The following is a 19296-nucleotide window of genomic DNA, read 5'->3' on the forward strand; positions in this document are numbered from 1 at the left end:
ACAGAATGCAAGATGCACAAGACAGAATGCAAGATGCACAAGACAGAATGCAAGATGCACAAGTTAGAAAGCACGATGTAACGTAAGAAAGCAAGATGTAATTTTTGCGTTAATACCCTTCCATAGAAAAACATACATTTTGAGGTGCGATATGCATTTGTAGTATATTGAGTTGAGATTTGACTGAGGATTCTTGGTGATATTGGGGCCCTGACCATACCATAAAATAGTGAGCAAAGAAGTTGCATTCCAGCCCCCAACTTCCAAAATTGACCAAGGGGTTATCGTGTTTTTTTTTGCATTTATGGAAATATTAAATACTGATAACAAGAAACCAGTGTAGTAACCATGTATTTAATAGCTGAAAACACACAAATATTGAATCACTGGTGGGTTCTATTAAGATTTACAGTGATCAACTATCGTCCTGTAAGGTAGAAATACTGTGTTTTCTGCCCCTTTCCTTCAAATTAAACACAGTATCCTTCATTAGAACCATTGTTTTCAATATTTATCCTTCCAACAATTGAATTAATTGTGGTACATCTATATTTATAATAACGGACAAAGTGTGCATTTTAAACAAGAGATGTTTGTCAAACAAAATGCCCCTGAGCACCATGTTGTTAAGAATATTTGAACAATTGAATCAAATATGCATGTACTGTATTGACAGCTGATTTGTCATTGCCATTGGATGCATTTAGGGCAGTTTTGACCATTTAAAGTGTGCAGATAGTAAGTACAGTTTTAAGTCATGCTCAGATGATGAATGATTATTGGCAGATTAACTTCAAAGAGGGGGGGGGGGGCATAATAACTCTGTACAACAATCAGTACAACACCAGAAAGCTTCTAACAATCGAGGCTATAACACAAACCGAGGGAAGAATCTAAAACAAACCAATGAAATTGAATGTTTTATTACATACATTTCAAATACCTTGGTCAGGCTTATCATACAAGACTATTTCAGAAGAGTCAAGACACAATTCTTTGGAAAATAACATGTATATTCATATCATAGAAAATAATGGAAAAATCATGATTAAAATCCTTACTACAGACAACAAATATTTCTAATTTCCTATAAAGAAATCCGCTATATAATGTACATATGTATTTTACTTCCAATGATTAAAAATGCCCAGGAATGCAACATATAACAATAAACAACTAAGCCACCATTAAAATATTGTTTGTTGTTGTAATATATGGACTGACCAATTTACCTAAAATTGGAGTTTGAAAAAATAATGGGTCATGCTGTTCTCTACAATGGCTAATGTTATGCCGTCTTTCCTTCATAAAATAAAGAGTGCTATGGAGCAAACATTAACACTCAACTGTTGTTTGTTTAGTTCAACAAGGAGCATAAAAATAATTGAGGCCTAGCTACATGTGTGTGTATTGTCTCTGGCAACATGTGTACCAAGTTTCATCTAAACATTTCAAATGGTTATTGAGTAATGGCCAAGTTTCAAGCTCTCAACAATGACACGAAGGCTATGTCGGCCAAGTTTTAAGCTCTACGACAATGACACGAAGGCTATGTCGGCCAAGTTTCAAGCTCTACGACAATGACACAAAGGCTATGTCAGCCAAGTTTCAAGCTCTACGACAATGACACGAAGGCTATGTCGGCCAAGTTTCAAGCTCTACGACAATGACACGAAGGCTATGTTGGCCAAGTTTTAAGCTCTACGACAATGACACGAAGGCTATGTCGGCCAAGTTTCAAGCTCTATGACAATGACACGAAGGCTATGTCGGCCAAGTTTCAAGCTCTACGACAATGACACGAAGGCTATGTCGGCCAAGTTTCAAGCTCTATGACAATGACACGAAGGCTATGTCGGCCAAGTTTCAAGCTCTACGACAATGACACGAAGGCTATGTCATAATCTTGATTTTTTACTTTGAAAAACAGAGGATTTAAAATCAAGTTCATCAATCAACTTTCAGGGCCATGCTATTAAAATGTTTTTTAGAAGGTTCGCCAACAAAAAAAAATATTATCTTCCGAACAATTGTAGTGAAACATCATCGACATGAACATTAACAAAGACTATTAAGTTTAACATGGATGCTTAACGAAATAGAGATTTTCTCTAAATTTTAACAACCCTTTCTTTATTTGAAAATATACAGTTATAAAATAACAACTTAATCAAAAAAAAAAAATCTCTTAATGGTGTGAGCACTTGAAAACAATTTGATGAATTAGAGATATATATAATTCTATATACTTTCCAGGGCTGATGACGGATTGAAATCTCAACCTTGAATATTTAGTTAGGGTATAAAAAATTCAAGCCCTAAGCATAGGCAAGGGATTTAGATCCCTGTTGAAATGGTTTCAAAGTATTTCTAGTATTTTTAATGTAAAAATCAAGAAAAAATATTTTTTGTACAAATATACACTGTATAATATGCTCTCAAACCCGATTTAGGAATAATCCTGAACTTTTATCACCCCTGATTTTCGAACGATGCTTCAATCACCGAACAGATATCAAATAAACAAAACCATGATCTTTGACTTGTATTGTTTCTTCCTGACCATAAACTGGAATATTATCATTTAGTGAACACTTATTTTCTCAATAAACATTTCAGCATAACCAAAATAATTCCGAATTCCAACTAGAAAATATTTTGAATCCACTTTTGTAAGACTGACAAATTACCATCAATTAAGCACAAAAAAGAGTCACACTTTGACTTTATGTAAACTATTTAAGACTTAAGAATTTACAACATTAACCAGATTTGGATAGAGAAACATCTTTTTCTCATTCTTGCCATCATCAACCCATTCTTCCAGCTTAACATAATAGCCATGAGCCTTTGAATGAGCTTCAACCTTTTCCTTGTCCATCTCCTCAAAGCACTGCAAACAGGCATGTTTACCGTGAATTTCTCTATGCTCGATATAACTCAATTCAGTATCATACTCCATGAAACAGTTCCCACACTGATAGTAATTCTTATGTTCACGCCTGTGATTGAACATTTTCTCATCCGATCTGAAGTCCTTCTGACAAACGTCACAAAAATACACGCGAACATTTGATGTTTTGTGTGACATAGCACACATATGACTGACTAATTCTGCCTTATCCGTGCACCATCGTTTACATGCCTGACAACGGAATGTGCCCTTAGCAACGTGCACCTCGCGATGACGTCGTAAGTCATTAAACGAGGTAAAACGTCGAGAGCATAGGTCACACTTTCGTAACTTCTCCATGCTATGAAGGTACTGATGTTCCGCTAGAATAGTTTTGGTTGAGAAGCAATTCTTACATTCAATACATTGGTACTGAACAATAAACTCAGACGCGTGTGCTTCTTTCTTGTGTTCATTCAACTGGTCACGCGTCTGAAAGACTCGTGGACACTTGGGTGAAGTGCATTTGATAAGCTCGCTATTCATATGCAGAGTCTTCACATGTGTTGCAAGTTGCTGCTGTGTTGATGCCATGAAGTTGCAATTCTTGTACTTGCAAATTGCCACCTGATTATTATCTGCTGCTCCGTGAACCTTTATCCTGTGTTCCCCAACCTCAACCCAGGACTTAAACTGGGCGTGGCAGGTATTACACGATGGTCTTCCACAGGCCATCTGATGTTTCTGTAGTTCGGCGAGTACCGAGAAAGGCATCCTGCACTTGCTACAGGTAAAGGTTAGCGACTTGTTATGCTTCATTTTCTTATGTTCCAAGTATGCGTACCTGTTCGTAAGAACAAAGTTACAAACTTCACAGCGGAATGTTTCGATGGCAGACTTTCCCGATCGTTTTTCCGCAGCGTGAACGGAATCCTGATGTGCTATAAACAAGCCGGCTGTGGCAAAGAATTTCCCACAAATACCACACTCAAACAGTCCTTTCAGATCCAATTTATTAGCTTGGTTAATAGCAGCCTGCTGAAAGCTCAAGGGGCCCTGACGTGGAGCAATTTTTTGCATCCCAGGTAACTGATTTCCAGCTTTAGTAGGAATCTTCGGTGTTTGGTTGTTTGTCTTCAGACAGGTCAAATCAACACCAGGAAGCAAGGTCTGTAGTGCCAGGGCGTAGTTTGCCGCCCCAGGGACCTGCTTTGGTGTAAGGGTGGTGGTCAGATGGCCTGGGGAGCGGGAGTTGTTTCGAACACGTCCTTTACGTGGGGATGTCAGGTCTATCATGTGATCACCCTCCTCTTCCTCGCTGTCTTCAGCCTCATATTCGTCATCATCATCTTCCGCTTCTGCGTCCACATAACTCACCTGTAAAACAGTTAAAAAAATCGTTAATTCTTTAAATCTAGAACCTAATTAAACACTGATAATTGGGTGTAAGCTGTTTTTTTTTCTAGTTTCAGTCCCCTTTGTCCTTTGGCCGCTTGTTTGTGCTTAAAGAAAAACCCAGTGTAGTTTTAAGTCCTTGCTGTTAGGGTGCAATACCTTCAGAAAGGGATTTCTGTTCTTTATTGGCAATATTTGGGGGCTTTTATTATCATATCTTTGACTTTGTAATCATTTGACATTGATCTTGTATAAAAAATACTTATGATTTTTCCTGCATATTATTGTCATTTTCATTCATAAAGGAAGCACTTTTTATTACAAAATTCAACAAGAGATGTTTGTCAAACATTATGCCCCATTATGCCCCTAAGCGCCATGTTTGTCAAGAATATTTGAAAATTTGAATGAAATATGCATGGACCGAAATGGCAGCTGATTTGTCATCGACATTGATATTGCCTTTGAAGCTATTCATGACCATTCAAAGTGTGAGGATAGTAGATACAGTATTTAATCATGTTCAGATGATGATTGATGTTATCAGATAAACATGTATCCTGTTAGCAGCAGAAAATAAGTAAATATGACGTAATTTTAAAGACCAATATAAGTTGTGACCTTTGACTCTATGACCAAAAAAATCCGTAGGGATCATCTACTGGTCACTCCTAACCTAAATATCAAGTTTGAGGGCCAAAGGTCAAGTTTGGTCTGTTCTCATCTGTTCTTCAAAGGGGGATATAACAACTGATAGCAAATAAACTACAATGTAAATGAAACTAAGTGAAACATAGATCAGTTAAACAATGCATGACCACAATGCAATTATACAATGAACAAAAGGTCAACTTGTACTGCCAAAACATCAGTGTAGATGTCCAGTTTCAATGTCTTGTCTGTCATTGCGCTGATGGTTTAAATTTTCCATTTACTTTGTCTGTTGAAGTGACACCAATGCAAATTGTACATATATTGATGCTTGTATCGCTCAGACAGCAGCTTAGAATTTTCGGTTTCAACACCTCAAAGCAATTCATCTGTCATTGTCCCAGTGGTGCAAAAGTAATTAAAGTCTAAAATTCAAATAAAGTCAGTTCCAAGTTAAATTAAAAAAGTAAACATCAATTGCTGAAAGTGGTGCAGATGGTGACTTAGATGCATGAAGTCAATCGACTGGCTAGCGACGTCTGCATTTGATTTGAGAATAAACTGGAGGATTAGTGCACAATGAGTGCCATTATCATTCAAGACTTGAAAGGCTAAGTACATTTGCACCCAATAGTTATATCACTCGACTGACTAATTTCCACAAAGTGTTTAATGGATAATATTATACTGAAGTATATTCTGCATGCATAAATATTATGAAGCCTACAAAAATTTAAAACCTAAAAAGCAGTTATACATATACCTTTTTCCTCGTCCTTAGGCGTTTTCGGGAGTAGAATTCCTCCTCTTTCTTTTTGTCCTGGTTTTTATCCTGTTCTTTTCGTGGCTTGGAGGAACCTGAAGAGATGGAATGTAGACTTATTGAACTCAGACTAAGTTTGAACAGAATTATTTTACAATGACTGTGATCCATCTCGTAGGCACAATGTGACAACTTGGTCTGATGTTGTCAGTGAAAACCAGAGTATCAAGAGAGAACTGACTTCTGAACCAATATTAAATTGAATCTTTATTGCGAATCTCATTAAGCAATTCATGGTTTACAATAAGTTTCGGTTGAACCATCTAAACTAGTTAAGTAAACGACCAGCTCCTATTTAATCTACTTAAAAGTTCACTCATTTTTCCAAATTTGAACAAACCAAATTGCCAATTAAACTGTCCAATTTGGCTGGCAGCTGAGAACAGTGCAATTTGAGAAGAGTAAGAGCCTTCAATTTATTTTGATTTGCAAAAGAGAAAGACAAAAGTGGTTTATGTTTCTCTTGAATTATGGACCTTAAGTTCAGCGTGTAGACATAACAACTATGTCCATAAAGAACATGCCTGTATAGCAAATCTGATGGAACAACCTACCACATTACAATACTTTTGAATACAAAATCAATTAAACCTAAAAGTCAAACAGCAGGAGAAAACGACCAGGGTCTGCTGTACATATACAAGTTTTTAAAGTAATGAAAACTTTCTAACTCTCTTAATGTAAAAGGCTAGGGAAGGAAATGCCTTTATGTCTCACCATATTATTATCTTTCAAAGCCTTCGAATTTATCAGGGTCTGCCGTATATACCAAAGTAACGAGTTCTCTGAATAATTCTAATAACATACCAGGCTTAAGGTTCAGGAAAGATAAAAAGGACTGCTGATGTGGTCCGTCTTCTTCCTGCTCTCCATCTGCATCTTTCTGTTCGCCGTCCTCGTCCAAGTGTTCATTGTCCCCGTCGCTTGATGCCTCCACTCCTTGATGACCTATTTTACTGTTTGGTGCTGTGTCCTTTTTAGAGCAATTACCCTCCACACTGCTTTGACTCGAATCATCCCGATTGTTTACACTGCAATTGAAAGTATCAGAGTTCCTGTTTCATTGCTCAATTTTTAACACAGACCTATTTATAGGTCCGTGGTTTTAAATAGTCTAGAAAGACAGTAAAAGGGACACTTGAGACATCAGTGGTGTGAAGTGTAAATTAAGTGTTTTTTAAATACACCAGTGTTAATAGCCAATATAAATGCATTTAAACCAGAATTATGAATGAAGTTAAAAGAAAGGAATAATGCCAAATTGAAATACATGAAAAACCATTGCTATCAGAAACCCAGAATGGGCCAAGGAAGCAGAAAATGCTTATGCGCCAAACTGACAGTGCATCCAGTCACTACAACTACATGAATATGAATTTTGCGAACCACATGTTTTCTAGGGTTTTAGGCAGTTACCGGTATTCAAGGGTGCTACACCCTGTCCTTTTTGGGTAGCACCCTTTTGCCCTCATGGAGACTAACATGTGCACCCTTCTGCCCCCCTTTCGAAGACAACTTGTGATTGAGAACTAAATTTCACATGACAATTTTTTTTTCTAGTTGCTCCCCAAAAAGGGGCGCACAAGCTGATGCTAGCCAACCAACAGTTTTTCCCAGATAGTATTTAAGCCTAACCCAACCATCATTTAAGCCAGAGTAATGGGCCATGCCTAAAATGTTTGTATTGCTATGGAATTTGTAGCCTGCATACTACAGTAATTTTATGTAAATATAATACTGTTTTACCAGCTGTAGAGACTCAGCTTATGCCACCAATCCACAATTAAGCTCATATCACTATCACCATTACCTGTGTTTACTGTCGTTATCCTGGTCAACATTGCTAGAACTGCCCCACAGTTTCATCTTGGGTCTTGGAGGCTGCAGGTAGAGCTTTTTCTTCTTCACTGGGGGCTCATGTACTTCTTGCTGGAAGAAAAAGTGGTCAATGAACATAAAATACCAGGGCTATTATAAGGCAATTTTTGTAAGATGACCAATACCTGTCAGTGTGGTAATTTTCATATGTAGACATTGGGAAATTAAATCAGACAGTCACACTTACAGTAAAACAAGGATAATAGTAGGACTATAGTATCCAATCAATATCTGCTATTTATAATACAAATACTTTAAAATCAGAACTTACCACATCATGTTTTTCAGTGAGGTCGGAACTGCCCTCCCTGCTGTTTCTGGATTCACCCATCTCTTCATCACCCTCTACCATGTTCTCACATTGAATATCTAGAGCTTGTGCTCCATTTCCATCAGTCTTCTCTCCATCCTTTTCATTGTTTTCGCCACCATTAATAACACAATCAATGTCATCATCGTTGTTTTCCATTTCTTTAATGTTTTTCTCACCATTTTCATCTAGATCTAACATACTTGCATCATTGTCGTTCTCAATAACCTCCCCACCATTTCTTTCATGACTTTCTTTCTCTAAATCAGCATCAACTGGACCATTTTCTTTCCAATTTTCAGCTACTTTGGCTTCAATGTCAACATCAGGACCTTGTAGTTTGTTATCAACATCTTCTTCAATGCCAGGACTGCAGTCTCCATTTAATAACGCCTCTTCTGCTTCTTCCGTTAACTGAAATGTTTAAAATTTATCATTATGATTTGTTCAGGGAATTTAAGGCAAACTTATGTTTACTTCCTGTTGTTGTTTTTTTAGCACTAAAATATATATATAGAACACATGGTTTTGTACAGGACAGACTCAAAAACAGACAATCTAAAATTATTCTATGCTTGATATTTCATGAAATGGTAAATGGTACAATAACCTATCATTGTAAGAAGAAATGTTCATATATTATATTTTATACATGACTTGTTTTGATGGAATCGGGATTGAAATGTTCATTTACATTCATACTTTTACAGTTTCTGGCTCCCTTAAATAAGTACTGTTTGATATTCCAACACTTCTGCTTAATCTAATGATAAAATACTTACAGATTGAAAAACCAAACTATTAAAAATTCTATAATACAAATAAAAAAATAATGTCTACTTTCTCTTTGAACACAAGTAAATTTAGCACAGGTAAATTAAACATTTGTGTCACGTATCATTAATGTCTTGTAGTGGTAGAATCAATATAATAGCAAAAGAACTAAAACAAACTCATGTATACTCTGCATTATTGCATGCTTAAAATGAATTTAAAACTGCAATCTCACAGATTGAACATTTTGACAACTTCTTTATTTTTTGTCTTGCAAAAATCCATGGAAACCAGTTATATAAGACTGCTGACAAAAATTAGATTGAAGAGTTTTATATTTAAGTTCAAAAATTTATGTTTTATTCATTTTTCTTAAACCATAAAACATTAATTTTCGAAAGGAAATATGAAAATCTACGATTTGATTTTTTTGTCAGCTATCTTATCATTGGTTTGCAGATATTTACGCAAAAATTTGCTCTTTCCAAGACCAAAAAAATGGTATATCTGTGAGAGTGCAGCTTTAATAGAGCTTCAGTGATTATAATGGCTAAATTACAAAATTTGCAGCTTATCTGGAGTTAAAAAATTTCCAGCTGAAACGCCACCCCCACATGAAATTGTCTCTGAAAAAACCCTGTGACAGTGTTTTTATACTCTGTTACCTTGTCCTCTTGCCCTGCTTTACCTACGGCTGGCACAAAGTCATCCTCCTGCTCATGTTCTGGAGTCTTCAGCACATCATCATCATTATCTGTATCAATATGTGTCACAATGTCAAAACAGTACTTAGTGAAGAGAAATGGTGTCAAGCAATATTTTGGTTGTCCGGTTTGTGCTCTCGCTTCTCACCAAGACGACCAAGGTTCCATTCCCAGATGGTCACTTGTGAGCTTGGTTAGTGGTCACCAAGCCAGACAAGTGGGTTTTCTCTAGTTTCCCTCACAACACAAGACCGCACTCTCAAGTAACATCATGCCAACAAGTGACATATTATAAGTTTCATGTATCATAACTTTCTTCACAATTGTTGTAAAATATATAGTGTTTAAAGCTACACTCTCACAAATTGAATGTTTTGACAACTATTTTATTTTTTGTCTTGGAACGAGCCAATTTATGCGAGCATGCATGGAAACCAGTCATATAAGACTGCTGACCAAAAATTAGATCACAGATTTTTATATTTAAGTTCCAAAATTGATGTTTTATGCATTTTTCTTAAACTATTAGTAACGGTTTTAGCCGTAAAACAATAATTTTCAAACGAAAATATGAAAATCTGCGATCTGACCTTTTGTCAGCAGTCTTTTATCACTGGTTTGCAGATATTTACGCAAAAATTTGCTCATTCCAAGACAAAAAATTAAAAAGTTGTAAAACAGAAAATCTCTGAGAGTGCAGCTTTAAACTAAGTGAAAATTCAACCCCAATCCGCATCTCTTAGAGAACAGTGGTCGAAATTAACACAAGCCCACTAGCCCTGCACTGGTAAAATATGTTTCGGGCTTGCTCAAATTCTGAATTTTATATAGCAGGGTTTGTTCAAAAATTTGATGCCAAGCAAAAGTATAAGAATTCGGGCTTGTTCATCCAAAAGTTTAATTTCAAGGACTGAAAGAACATATGTTTCCCAAAAAGATCTAAAAACATCCTCTTGCAAAAAAACATCAAATTCAATTTAAAAAATAAAAATAAAAAAAATAAAAATTTTAGCACTTGATTTTCAATTTAATTTTGCATTTGAACTAAATAAGAAAAAACAATACATAATGTTTATTTTACCGTTGCCATTGACAGGTGTGAACTTGGTGATTTCGAAGCCGGGAAACTCATCTCCTGTGTCCATGAGATCATTGAAGTCAAGCGTTCCACCCTCCATATCTCATCTGACAGCTCCTTGGATACCAAATTCTGCGTATCTCACATCACAAACTGAAAAGGTCAAAATCCTTGTTTAAGTAAAAGATTTCATAACAGATCTCAGCCAATCCGAATGCATAAACAATACCAGTGTAGTCGATGCCAGTGGCATTGTGCGCAGACCAATGAAAATCAGTGGCAGCTCAAGCAAATGTTGCCAAAAACGATTGGTCAATCCTATCTACATTGTATCTGAAGTACCTGCAGCAAAGAATGTCATGCTACTTGTTTTCATTTCTGCTTTTGTTTTGTGATAGGGCCCTACAGTTAGTGAGTGACCTCCCTTGATCAATAGCTTGATGGGTGCATGCTCCTCACATGTACTCAAACTTGCACGGTGTTATAATTCACTAACTGTTGACACTTTTTATCAGTCTAACAGTTAAGTATGAAACCACAAATAATGTTAAATAAAATAACCTAGTCGACCAGAGTCTCGAGTCTCTACATTCATAATCAGCCGACCGTGACGGCAAGTGGGTTCGAGACTCGAACCCAACTTTAGCGAAACGCAATTTCGCTGGAAATAGACGCAGCTCATAGGCTGGGCACATAAAACAAATGTAATTAAAAGCCAGAAAATACCTTTTAATAAATATTTCTCAGGTGGGCCCAAAAAGTTCGTTGATTGATAATCAATCGCGTCGGGAACCTGCTTTGTTGCAATATGGCGGAAATTACGGTGAAGTCAGAGGTTCTCCGATTAAGCTTTTCATTGATTGACAGCAAGTTTAATATTATATCGGCTGTTATAGCTAGTCTTTTTCGTAAGCATCGGTGGTTCAGTGGTAGAATGCTCGCCTGCCACGCGGGCGGCCCGGGTTCGATTCCCGGCCGATGCACATTTTTTCTTTCGCGGTGTACAATGTTTTAAATACTGTAACGTTGATACGTTAAGCTGAAACAGTATTCGATTTTGTAGTCGCATATTGAAGGTGTACAACGCCTTTTGGCGGTCTTTACACAGAACTCTTTCAAATGCGAGCATATTCGGTAGACAAATAATGGATAAAACAACTGAAACTTTAACAACACAATTATAGATTTAATTTCTAGCAGTTTTACAAATGTTATTTCAAGTAAGTAATGTGAACATTTAAAAACATCGACTAAAGAATAATGTCCTCATGTTAACAAAATATATTCACTGATCCTGGTTTTATGATCCGCATGAAATATTCAACACATTATAGTATATGGGCAAAACTAAATCCAACAAAACTTTCGGAATTATTTCCACAAAAGGTTGAAATGTTATCCCCACACAATAATCTATTTCAGAAATATCGTAGCACTGGTGAAACGTTCATAAAAACTTTTTAAGGAAACATAAATTTTACAAAAGGCCATCCCAAAGATTAAAGAGGTTTGCCCGTATATACCAAATAAATTTTTTCCAGAACATTCTTCCGAGGCAAAAATCATGGTAAAGTAGAATCTTAAACAGAACTGAAAACCCCCATGGGGATCGAACACTTAATAACAATGAAGTACTGAATTCAAAATACTTATAATTGTAACGACATGGAGTCACTTGAACAATTCGGGGTGGTGGCTGCAGGGGATCGCGGCGGGATGCCGTGGGGATGCTGGCCGGGATGCGCAAGTGTGCGGTATTTGATATGCAGACTCTCAACTTAGCTAAAATATATCAAATTTGGGACGCCTATGATTCGGGTACATTTAAAAAAATCAGTTCACAATATTTTTAACGAATTCGGGACCGTCTGACTTTCCTCTTAAAATTTAATACTGGGCCACCCGGTCTTGCGAACCGAACACCCATAAAACTCCCCGTTCGAGATAATTGAGCAGTACTCAATCTACCAAAACGAGAACTTATTATTTCCAATGTTTGAACGAAATTTAACAACTTATTATGTACGTTGTTTTGATAAATCATGCATGTCATGATGTCATGTATATGTCAGGAATGGTGAATGTTATGTCAATTGTAACCATGTAACCACGCCCCGCCCCCCCCCCCCTCAAGGTCCGGAGGTATACCGGGGATAGCCGGGGAAATGAGCCGTGTTTTTACCTTGTCCCTGGGGTGCGGGGGCATTTGTCGGGGATTTTACCAACTGTTCGTCCCCGTTCGTGCAATATATATCGAGAGAGTCCACACGATACGTGTTGTACTATGCTTTATTCTATTACAACTGCCAGGATGTTACTGTAGTGGCGGGATTATCTGTAAGGTTCTGGGCATGCTCACTGCATACAATATGATCATGTATATACATCTACATCATTTGCTGCCCGAATTGCCTGCTTGCTTAATTCATCATCAGACCGTATATTATGCTATATGAATGGTTTTCTTTCTTTTAACATGTATTAAGGGAGAATTTACCTCTGTGTAAACTCATTCTGCATACGGGCATCCATTTGGCGATGTACCCGTTGCATCCTGTCGCCCTTGCAAGTACTCCCCATCCTCGGTTGCTTTGACTCTCCAGCCTCCCTTTCGGGGACTCCCCATCCTCCCTTGCTGAAACGCCCTTTCCTTACTTTCTGGGACTCCCCTTTCTCCATTGATGGGACTCCCCTTCCTCCCTTGCTGGTGTTCCCCATCCTCCCTTTCTGGGACTCCACATCCTCCCTTATTGGGACTACCCATCTTACAATGCTGGGACTCCAATTCCTCCCTTGCTGGGGCTACCCATCCTCCCTTTCTGGGACTCCCCATCCTCCCTTGCTGGAACTACCCTTCGTACAATGCTGGGACTCCCCTTCCTCCCTTGCTGGAAATCCCCGTCCTACCTTGATGGGACTCCCCTTCCTCCCTTGCTGGGATTCCCCTTTCTCCCTTGCTGGGACTCCCCTTCCTCCATTGATGGGACTCCCCTTCCTCCCTTGCTGGGATTCCCCTTTCTCCCTTGCTGGGACTCCCCTTCCTCCATTGATGGGACTCCCCTTCCTCCCTTGCTGGTGTTCCCCATCCTCCCTTTCTGGGACTCCACATCCTCCCTTGCGGGGACTACCCATCCTACAATGCTGGGACTCCAATTCCTCCCTTGCTGGGGCTCCCCATCCTCCCTTTCTGGGACTCCACATCCTCCCTTGCTGGGACTACCCATCCTACAATGCTGGGACTCCAATTCCTCCCTTGCTGGGACTCCCCTTCCTCCCTTGCTGGGGCTACCCATCCTCCCTTTCTGGGACTCCCCATCCGCCCTTTCTGGACCCCCACAACCTCCCTTGCTGGGACTAACCATCCTACAATGCTGGGACTCCAATTCCTCCCTTGCTGGGGACTCCACTTCCTCCCTTGCTGGGGCTCCCCATCCTCCCTTTCTGGGACTCCCCATCCTCCCTTTCTGGACCTCCACAACCTCCCTTGCTGGGACTACCCATCCTACAATGCTGGGACTCCAATTCCTCCCTTGCTGGGACTCCCCTTCCTCCCTTGCTGGGGCTCCCCATCCTCCCTTTCTGGGACTCCCCATCCTCCCTTTCTGGACCTCCACAACCTCCCTTACTGGGACTAACCATCCTACAATGCTGGGACTCCAATTCCTCCCTTGCTGGGGACTCCCCTTCCTCCCTTGCTGGGGCTCCCCATCCTCCCTTTCTGGGACTCCCCATCCTCCCTTTCTGGACCTCCACAACCTCCCTTGCTGGGACTAACCATCCTTCAATGCTGGGACTCCCCTTCCTCCCTTGCTGGGGCTCCCCATCCTCCCTTTCTGGGACTCCCCCATCCTCCCTTTCTGGACCTCCACAACCTCCCTTGCTGGGACTAACCATCCTTCAATGCTGGGATTCCAATTCCTCCCTTGCTGGGACTCCCCATCCTTCCTTTCTGGTACTCCCCATCGTTCCTTGCTGGGACTCCCCATCCTCCCTTTCTGAGACTACCCATCCTCCCTTGCAGGAACTATCCATCCTACCTTGTGGGGACTTCCCATCCTGCCTTGCTGGGTCCCAAAATCCTGTCTTTCTGGGACTCTCCATCCTGCCTTGCTGGGACTCCCCATCCTCCCTTGCAGGAACTACCCATCCTACCTTGTGGGGACTTCCCATTCTGCCTTGCTGGGTCTCAAAATTCTGCCTTTCTTTGGCTCTTCATCCTGCCCTGCGGGGACTCCCCATCCTCCCTTGCAGAGACTACCCTTGTTGGTTCATCCCTTGCTATCCTCCACCACGCAAACTCAGCCCATGATAGCTTTTAGGTGTGGTTTAATATACATTTAGGCTTCTGGCATAAGAAACTACTCTACCATTAAGTTTTATTAATAGGTTTAGAACAAATCTATTGATTGGTTAATGTTTATTTTGTTAAAGCATATCCGATCAATATGCCTAGTCTGATATTTTAGATCGAACTTAAACCTATACATATATAATTGTGGAACTAAATTGTTCTTATAACTTTTTGAGACTAATTATTCAAGGAACTGAAGCAAAGTTCATTTATACTACATACGTTGTTTACTAGTACATCATATCTGTTTATCTGAAAGTGTACTTTCTACAGCTATGGGAATTGGAATATACTCTTGAAATATTAAAGATTCCTATAGGTTTAACTTAAACTGGTATTGAACACTTTGGGATATGCATTAGGTTAAAAGAGGTGAGTCATTTTGATTAAATACAGATGCTATTTTCTGTAATTGTTTTCAGTATGTGTTTTTCTTATTTTCCTGATAAACAAACTATTGAATTACCACGGTTTTACTGTTGTTTTTATACTTTCATCATGTATCTTTGCGACATTGCATCGTCAGGGTTTAAACAGCGGAGGATCGGTAGATCTAGTATATACAGCTTTATAAAAGTTGAAAATGCTTATAATGTACAGCACTGAAACTATCATGATGTTTCTGTGTAACACCTCATTTGAAAATAGCACTTCTTTGTAAAGGTTAAAGTTAAGTAAGTAATTTCTTCGTGAAAAAGTAACCCAAGGGAGGGGACCCCCGAAGTTGTATCGCTTTTAATAGTATGCCTTCCTGTCAAAAAGACATGTCAATCACTGCAAGACCTACACATATATAGTGACGTAATTTAAATCCACTAGCGGATCCAAGGGGCAGGGAACCTCAAATCGACTTTGGCCGGTAGTACCTCCACTCCCTTGCCAACACGTTAACAAAACAAATTTCAGTTTTGTTTGAGTGGCGCAAGTCTGAAAACGTACGACCCCTCTAATATCAAATTCTGTATTCGCCCCTGAAATCAGCGTTGAAACTGAAAATGCGCCTTTGCATAATTATGCAAACAGTAAGCGTGGCTATGGCATGCGACGTTATTGTAATTTACCTGTTTTGTATTTCATGCCGAAGTAGTCTTCGGCAATAATTTAAGTAACGGTTCTTCAGAAATTAAACATTTAAAAATTCTAGCGCCCTTGATTGGCTTAAAATGTAGGACTAACACTAAATAAAGTATGATCATTAATTCTAGTTTTTACTCATTAACAGATCTCCATCTAAAATGACAGCGACTGACTCGGCACGCCCATACCCGGGATATAAAAAGGAAACAGCTCCTCTTTCCCCTGGTCCAGCAGCTCGTGTGAAACCGGAAGCTTCTAGTAATGCCAATAAAGCTCGTGGTACTTTTGAGCTTAAATACGGAGCCAAGACTACACGGACGCCAAAACCGGAGCCAAAATGTCAGAGTAATTCTGCCCGACAGAATTACGAGGCCGGAAAAGGAACAGTCGGTAAGCTGTTTGGCGGACGCCCTACTCCGCGCTTAAACCTAGGAACGTTGGCGGCACCACGTGTTAAGCCGGAAGCGGAGGCTACCGCCACTTTACATGCAGGAGGTAGAACGAAAGAACTTTTTCACAAGCAAGGGAAGCTCCAATTATCGCCACAGGCAGCCCCGAGAGTTAAACAGGAAGCGGAATCGATCGCAGAAGAACATAAGGGAGGACGGATGGAGAATCTTATCCATGATCCAAAAAAGTTACCAGCGTCGGATCGCCCTGTCCCTAGGGTGAAACAGGAAGCCGAAAAAACTGCTCAGCTCGGAGCGGGACCAAGAATGAATAAGTACATCCACAAATACGCCACGCCGTTATCCTCGCGAGCTGTGCCGAGGGTGCGACCGGAAGCTGAAGACATTGCGCAAAGTCATGAAGGAAAGCCGGTCGCAAAGCTTCTTAATTCCTATGGGAATAACACTCCCTCAGCTCGACCCGCTCCAAGGGTCAAACCGGAAGCGGAACAAATGGCAGAACCGCACAAAGGTGGCCGTATGAAGTGTCTTGTGCATAGTCCCGGGCGGCTTCCGAGCTCGAACCGCCCCGTGCCACGGGTCAAGGACGATGCATATGACAATGCTGAACTTGACAAGGGGAAACAAGTCGGCCGCCTCTTGTACGAGTACGGCTCCCCGGCGTCCTCCCGGCCAGCATCGCGCGTGACGTCAGAGGGGGAAGAAAATTATAGAAAGTCACAGGGGACCATGAGCGTGCTTATGGGAAGTTATGGTAGACTTCCGCAATCCAGTCGTGGGGTTGCGCGGATTACCTCGGCGGGAGAGGAAATTGCAAGAAAGAGCATGGGAGGCAGGATGTCGTGGCTTCTAGCAGGCGGCAAAAAAGGCTAACCCATATTCAGGGCATTCTTACATATTTATTTTTGTGTTGTTTTTTCGGCTAGTTAAAATAACTCCATAACTGAAGTGATATTGATACACCAGTTTTGGTGGTAAAGAGTTAATAAGTTGTTATATTTGTACTAAGGTACAAATGCTGTCTGGCAGTACAAGGCTGTTGGTTGTTAAAGTTAATTTGTGAAAAAACGCAACGGGCATTGTTTGTACAATGAGTATGTTTAAGAAAGGATGTCTTGTTATTTAATTTGTATAGCCAGTCAAAATGCACACAATGTTCCTCTTGTTCTGTAGCAACCAAGAATTGAAAATAAAACATCTAGGGTCTACCTCATTACATCCATGTCGGTTTTAAGGTCAATGTCATGTATACATAAGATTGGTCATTTAAAGTCTTCAAAGAAGATATATTTCTCAGCAGGCACAACAACGTTGAAGCAACGGTCAAACTTCAACGTTGAAACAACGTTGAAATGAGGTTGCAACGACAATGATATGAGGATGAAACAACGTTGAAATGAGGTTGCAACGAGAATGATATGAGGATGAAACAAAAAGTCACATAAATATACTGATTCTATTCTTGGACATAATAACACAAAAAGGTTGAAACAACGTTGAAATGAGGTTGAAACAACGTTAAAATGAGGTTGAAACAACGTTGAAAATAGGTTGAATCAACGTTGAAATGAGGTTGAAAATAGGTTGAAATTTGGTTGAAACAACGTTGAAAATAGGTTGAAATAAGATTGAAAAAAAAGAGTAAAAATAAAGTTGAAACAACGTTGAAAATAGGTTGAAATGAGGTTGAAAAACGTTGAAACGTGGTTGAAACAACGTTGAAAATAGGTTAAATTAACATTGAAATGGGGTTAAAACAACGTTGAAAATAGGTTTAAACAACGTTGACATGAGGTTGAAACAACGTTGAAACGAGGTTGAAACAACGTTGAAATAAGGTTAAAACAACGATGAAATGAGGTTAACACAACGTTGAAATGAGGTTGAAACAATGTTGAAATGAGGATGAAACAACGTCGAAATGAGGATGAAACAACGTTGAAAATAAGTTAAAATTAGTTTGAAACCACGTTGAAATAGGCTAAAATTAGGTTGAAACAACGTTGAAAATAGGTTGAAATGAGGTTGAAATAAGGTTGAAACAACGTTGGAATGAGGTTGAACCAACGTTGATATTTCAACGTTGAATTGACACTGTAGTAATCCGTTGTAGGGTTACGGAAAAGAAACTATAAAGAACACAATTATTTAAAAAAATGTCACATAATTATACTGATTTCTGTTTTGGACATAATAAAACAAATATGTTGAAATAAGAATGAAACAACGTTGAAATGAGGTTAAAACAACGTTGAAATGAGGTTGAAACAACGTTGAAAATAGGTTGAAATAACGTTGAAATGAGGTTGAAACAACGTTGAAAATAGATTGAAACAACGTCGACATGAGGTTGAAACAACGTTGAAATTAGGTTGAAACAACGTTGAATTGAGGTTGAAACAACGTTGAGATATATTAAAATGAAGTTGAAACAACGTTGAAAATAGGTTGTAATAACGTTAAAATGAGGTTAACACAACGTTGAAAAAAGGTTAAATGAGCTTGAAACAACGCTGAAATAACAACGTTGAAATAAGGTTGAAACAAGTTGGAATAAGGTTGAAACAACGTTTCAGTTTCAACGTTGAATGGACACTGTAGTTAAACCGTTGTAGGGTTACAGAAAAAAACTATAAGGATCACAGTTATTTAAAAAAAATGTCACACATACTGATTCTATTCTGGGACACAATAAAATAAATGTTTTGTTTCCACTGTCCCGACAGACCTTTATGGTAAGTATCCAACCTTTTTTGGTCCATGGATCCGTTTTATGTTCTATTTATCGCTCTGTGTTAACTTGATGCCAAATGGTGATTATTATGAAGCATATAAATAGATGAATCTGGGAACATTTAAATCCCATTACCGTACAATAACGACGGTATTCCATGTAGGCGCTACGTGTACGTAAAAAACGAACCAGTTAATAACAGCTGGGGGGGTCACCGG

The 19296-nt window shown here is 39.2% G+C and overlaps 2 protein-coding genes and 1 non-coding gene across 3 annotated transcripts; 2 read left to right on the forward strand and 1 right to left on the reverse strand.

Annotated features, from left to right (window-relative positions):
- Nucleotides 1-879: 879 nt before the first annotated feature.
- On the reverse strand, nucleotides 880-11324 carry LOC128220374 (zinc finger protein 181-like). Its single transcript, XM_052928742.1, has 8 exons — nucleotides 11233-11324; nucleotides 10510-10659; nucleotides 9390-9478; nucleotides 7912-8364; nucleotides 7573-7691; nucleotides 6570-6793; nucleotides 5703-5797; nucleotides 880-4270 (listed from the first exon to the last, which is right to left on the reverse strand). The coding sequence occupies exons 2-8, from the start codon at nucleotides 10604-10606 to the stop codon at nucleotides 2747-2749; spliced, it is 2601 nt and encodes an 866-aa protein (XP_052784702.1). The 5' UTR covers nucleotides 10607-10659; nucleotides 11233-11324; the 3' UTR covers nucleotides 880-2746.
- A 94-nt stretch (nucleotides 11325-11418) lies between these two features.
- Nucleotides 11419-11489, forward strand: Trnag-gcc (transfer RNA glycine (anticodon GCC)). The gene has a single exon. It is a non-coding gene; the product is annotated as a tRNA-Gly (tRNA).
- Nucleotides 11490-14921: 3432 nt separating this feature from the next.
- LOC128219681 (uncharacterized) lies at nucleotides 14922-17562 on the forward strand. Its single transcript, XM_052927585.1, has 2 exons — nucleotides 14922-15229; nucleotides 16080-17562. The coding sequence occupies exon 2, from the start codon at nucleotides 16093-16095 to the stop codon at nucleotides 17215-17217; it is 1125 nt and encodes a 374-aa protein (XP_052783545.1). The 5' UTR covers nucleotides 14922-15229; nucleotides 16080-16092; the 3' UTR covers nucleotides 17218-17562.
- Nucleotides 17563-19296: the final 1734 nt, after the last annotated feature.

The sequence above is a fragment of the Mya arenaria genome, chromosome 15 (genome assembly GCF_026914265.1).
Source record: "Mya arenaria isolate MELC-2E11 chromosome 15, ASM2691426v1".
Lineage (NCBI taxonomy): Eukaryota > Metazoa > Mollusca > Bivalvia > Myida > Myidae > Mya > Mya arenaria.

What these genes read in the sequence shown, in the direction of transcription:
- LOC128220374 (XM_052928742.1), bottom strand. Translation starts at nt 10,606, where the DNA reads ATGGAGGGTGGAACGCTTGACTTCAATGATCTCATGGACACAGGAGAT. An exon ending in GATAACGACAGTAAACACAG is followed by an intron (nt 6,794 to 7,572) that starts GTAATGGTGATA and finishes TTTCAATTGCAG; the next exon opens with TGTAAACAATCGGGATGATT. An exon ending in GCCTAAGGACGAGGAAAAAG is followed by an intron (nt 4,271 to 5,702) that starts GTATATGTATAA and finishes ACTGTTTTACAG; the next exon opens with GTGAGTTATGTGGACGCAGA.
- LOC128219681 (XM_052927585.1), top strand. Translation starts at nt 16,093, where the DNA reads ATGACAGCGACTGACTCGGCACGCCCATACCCGGGATATAAAAAGGAA.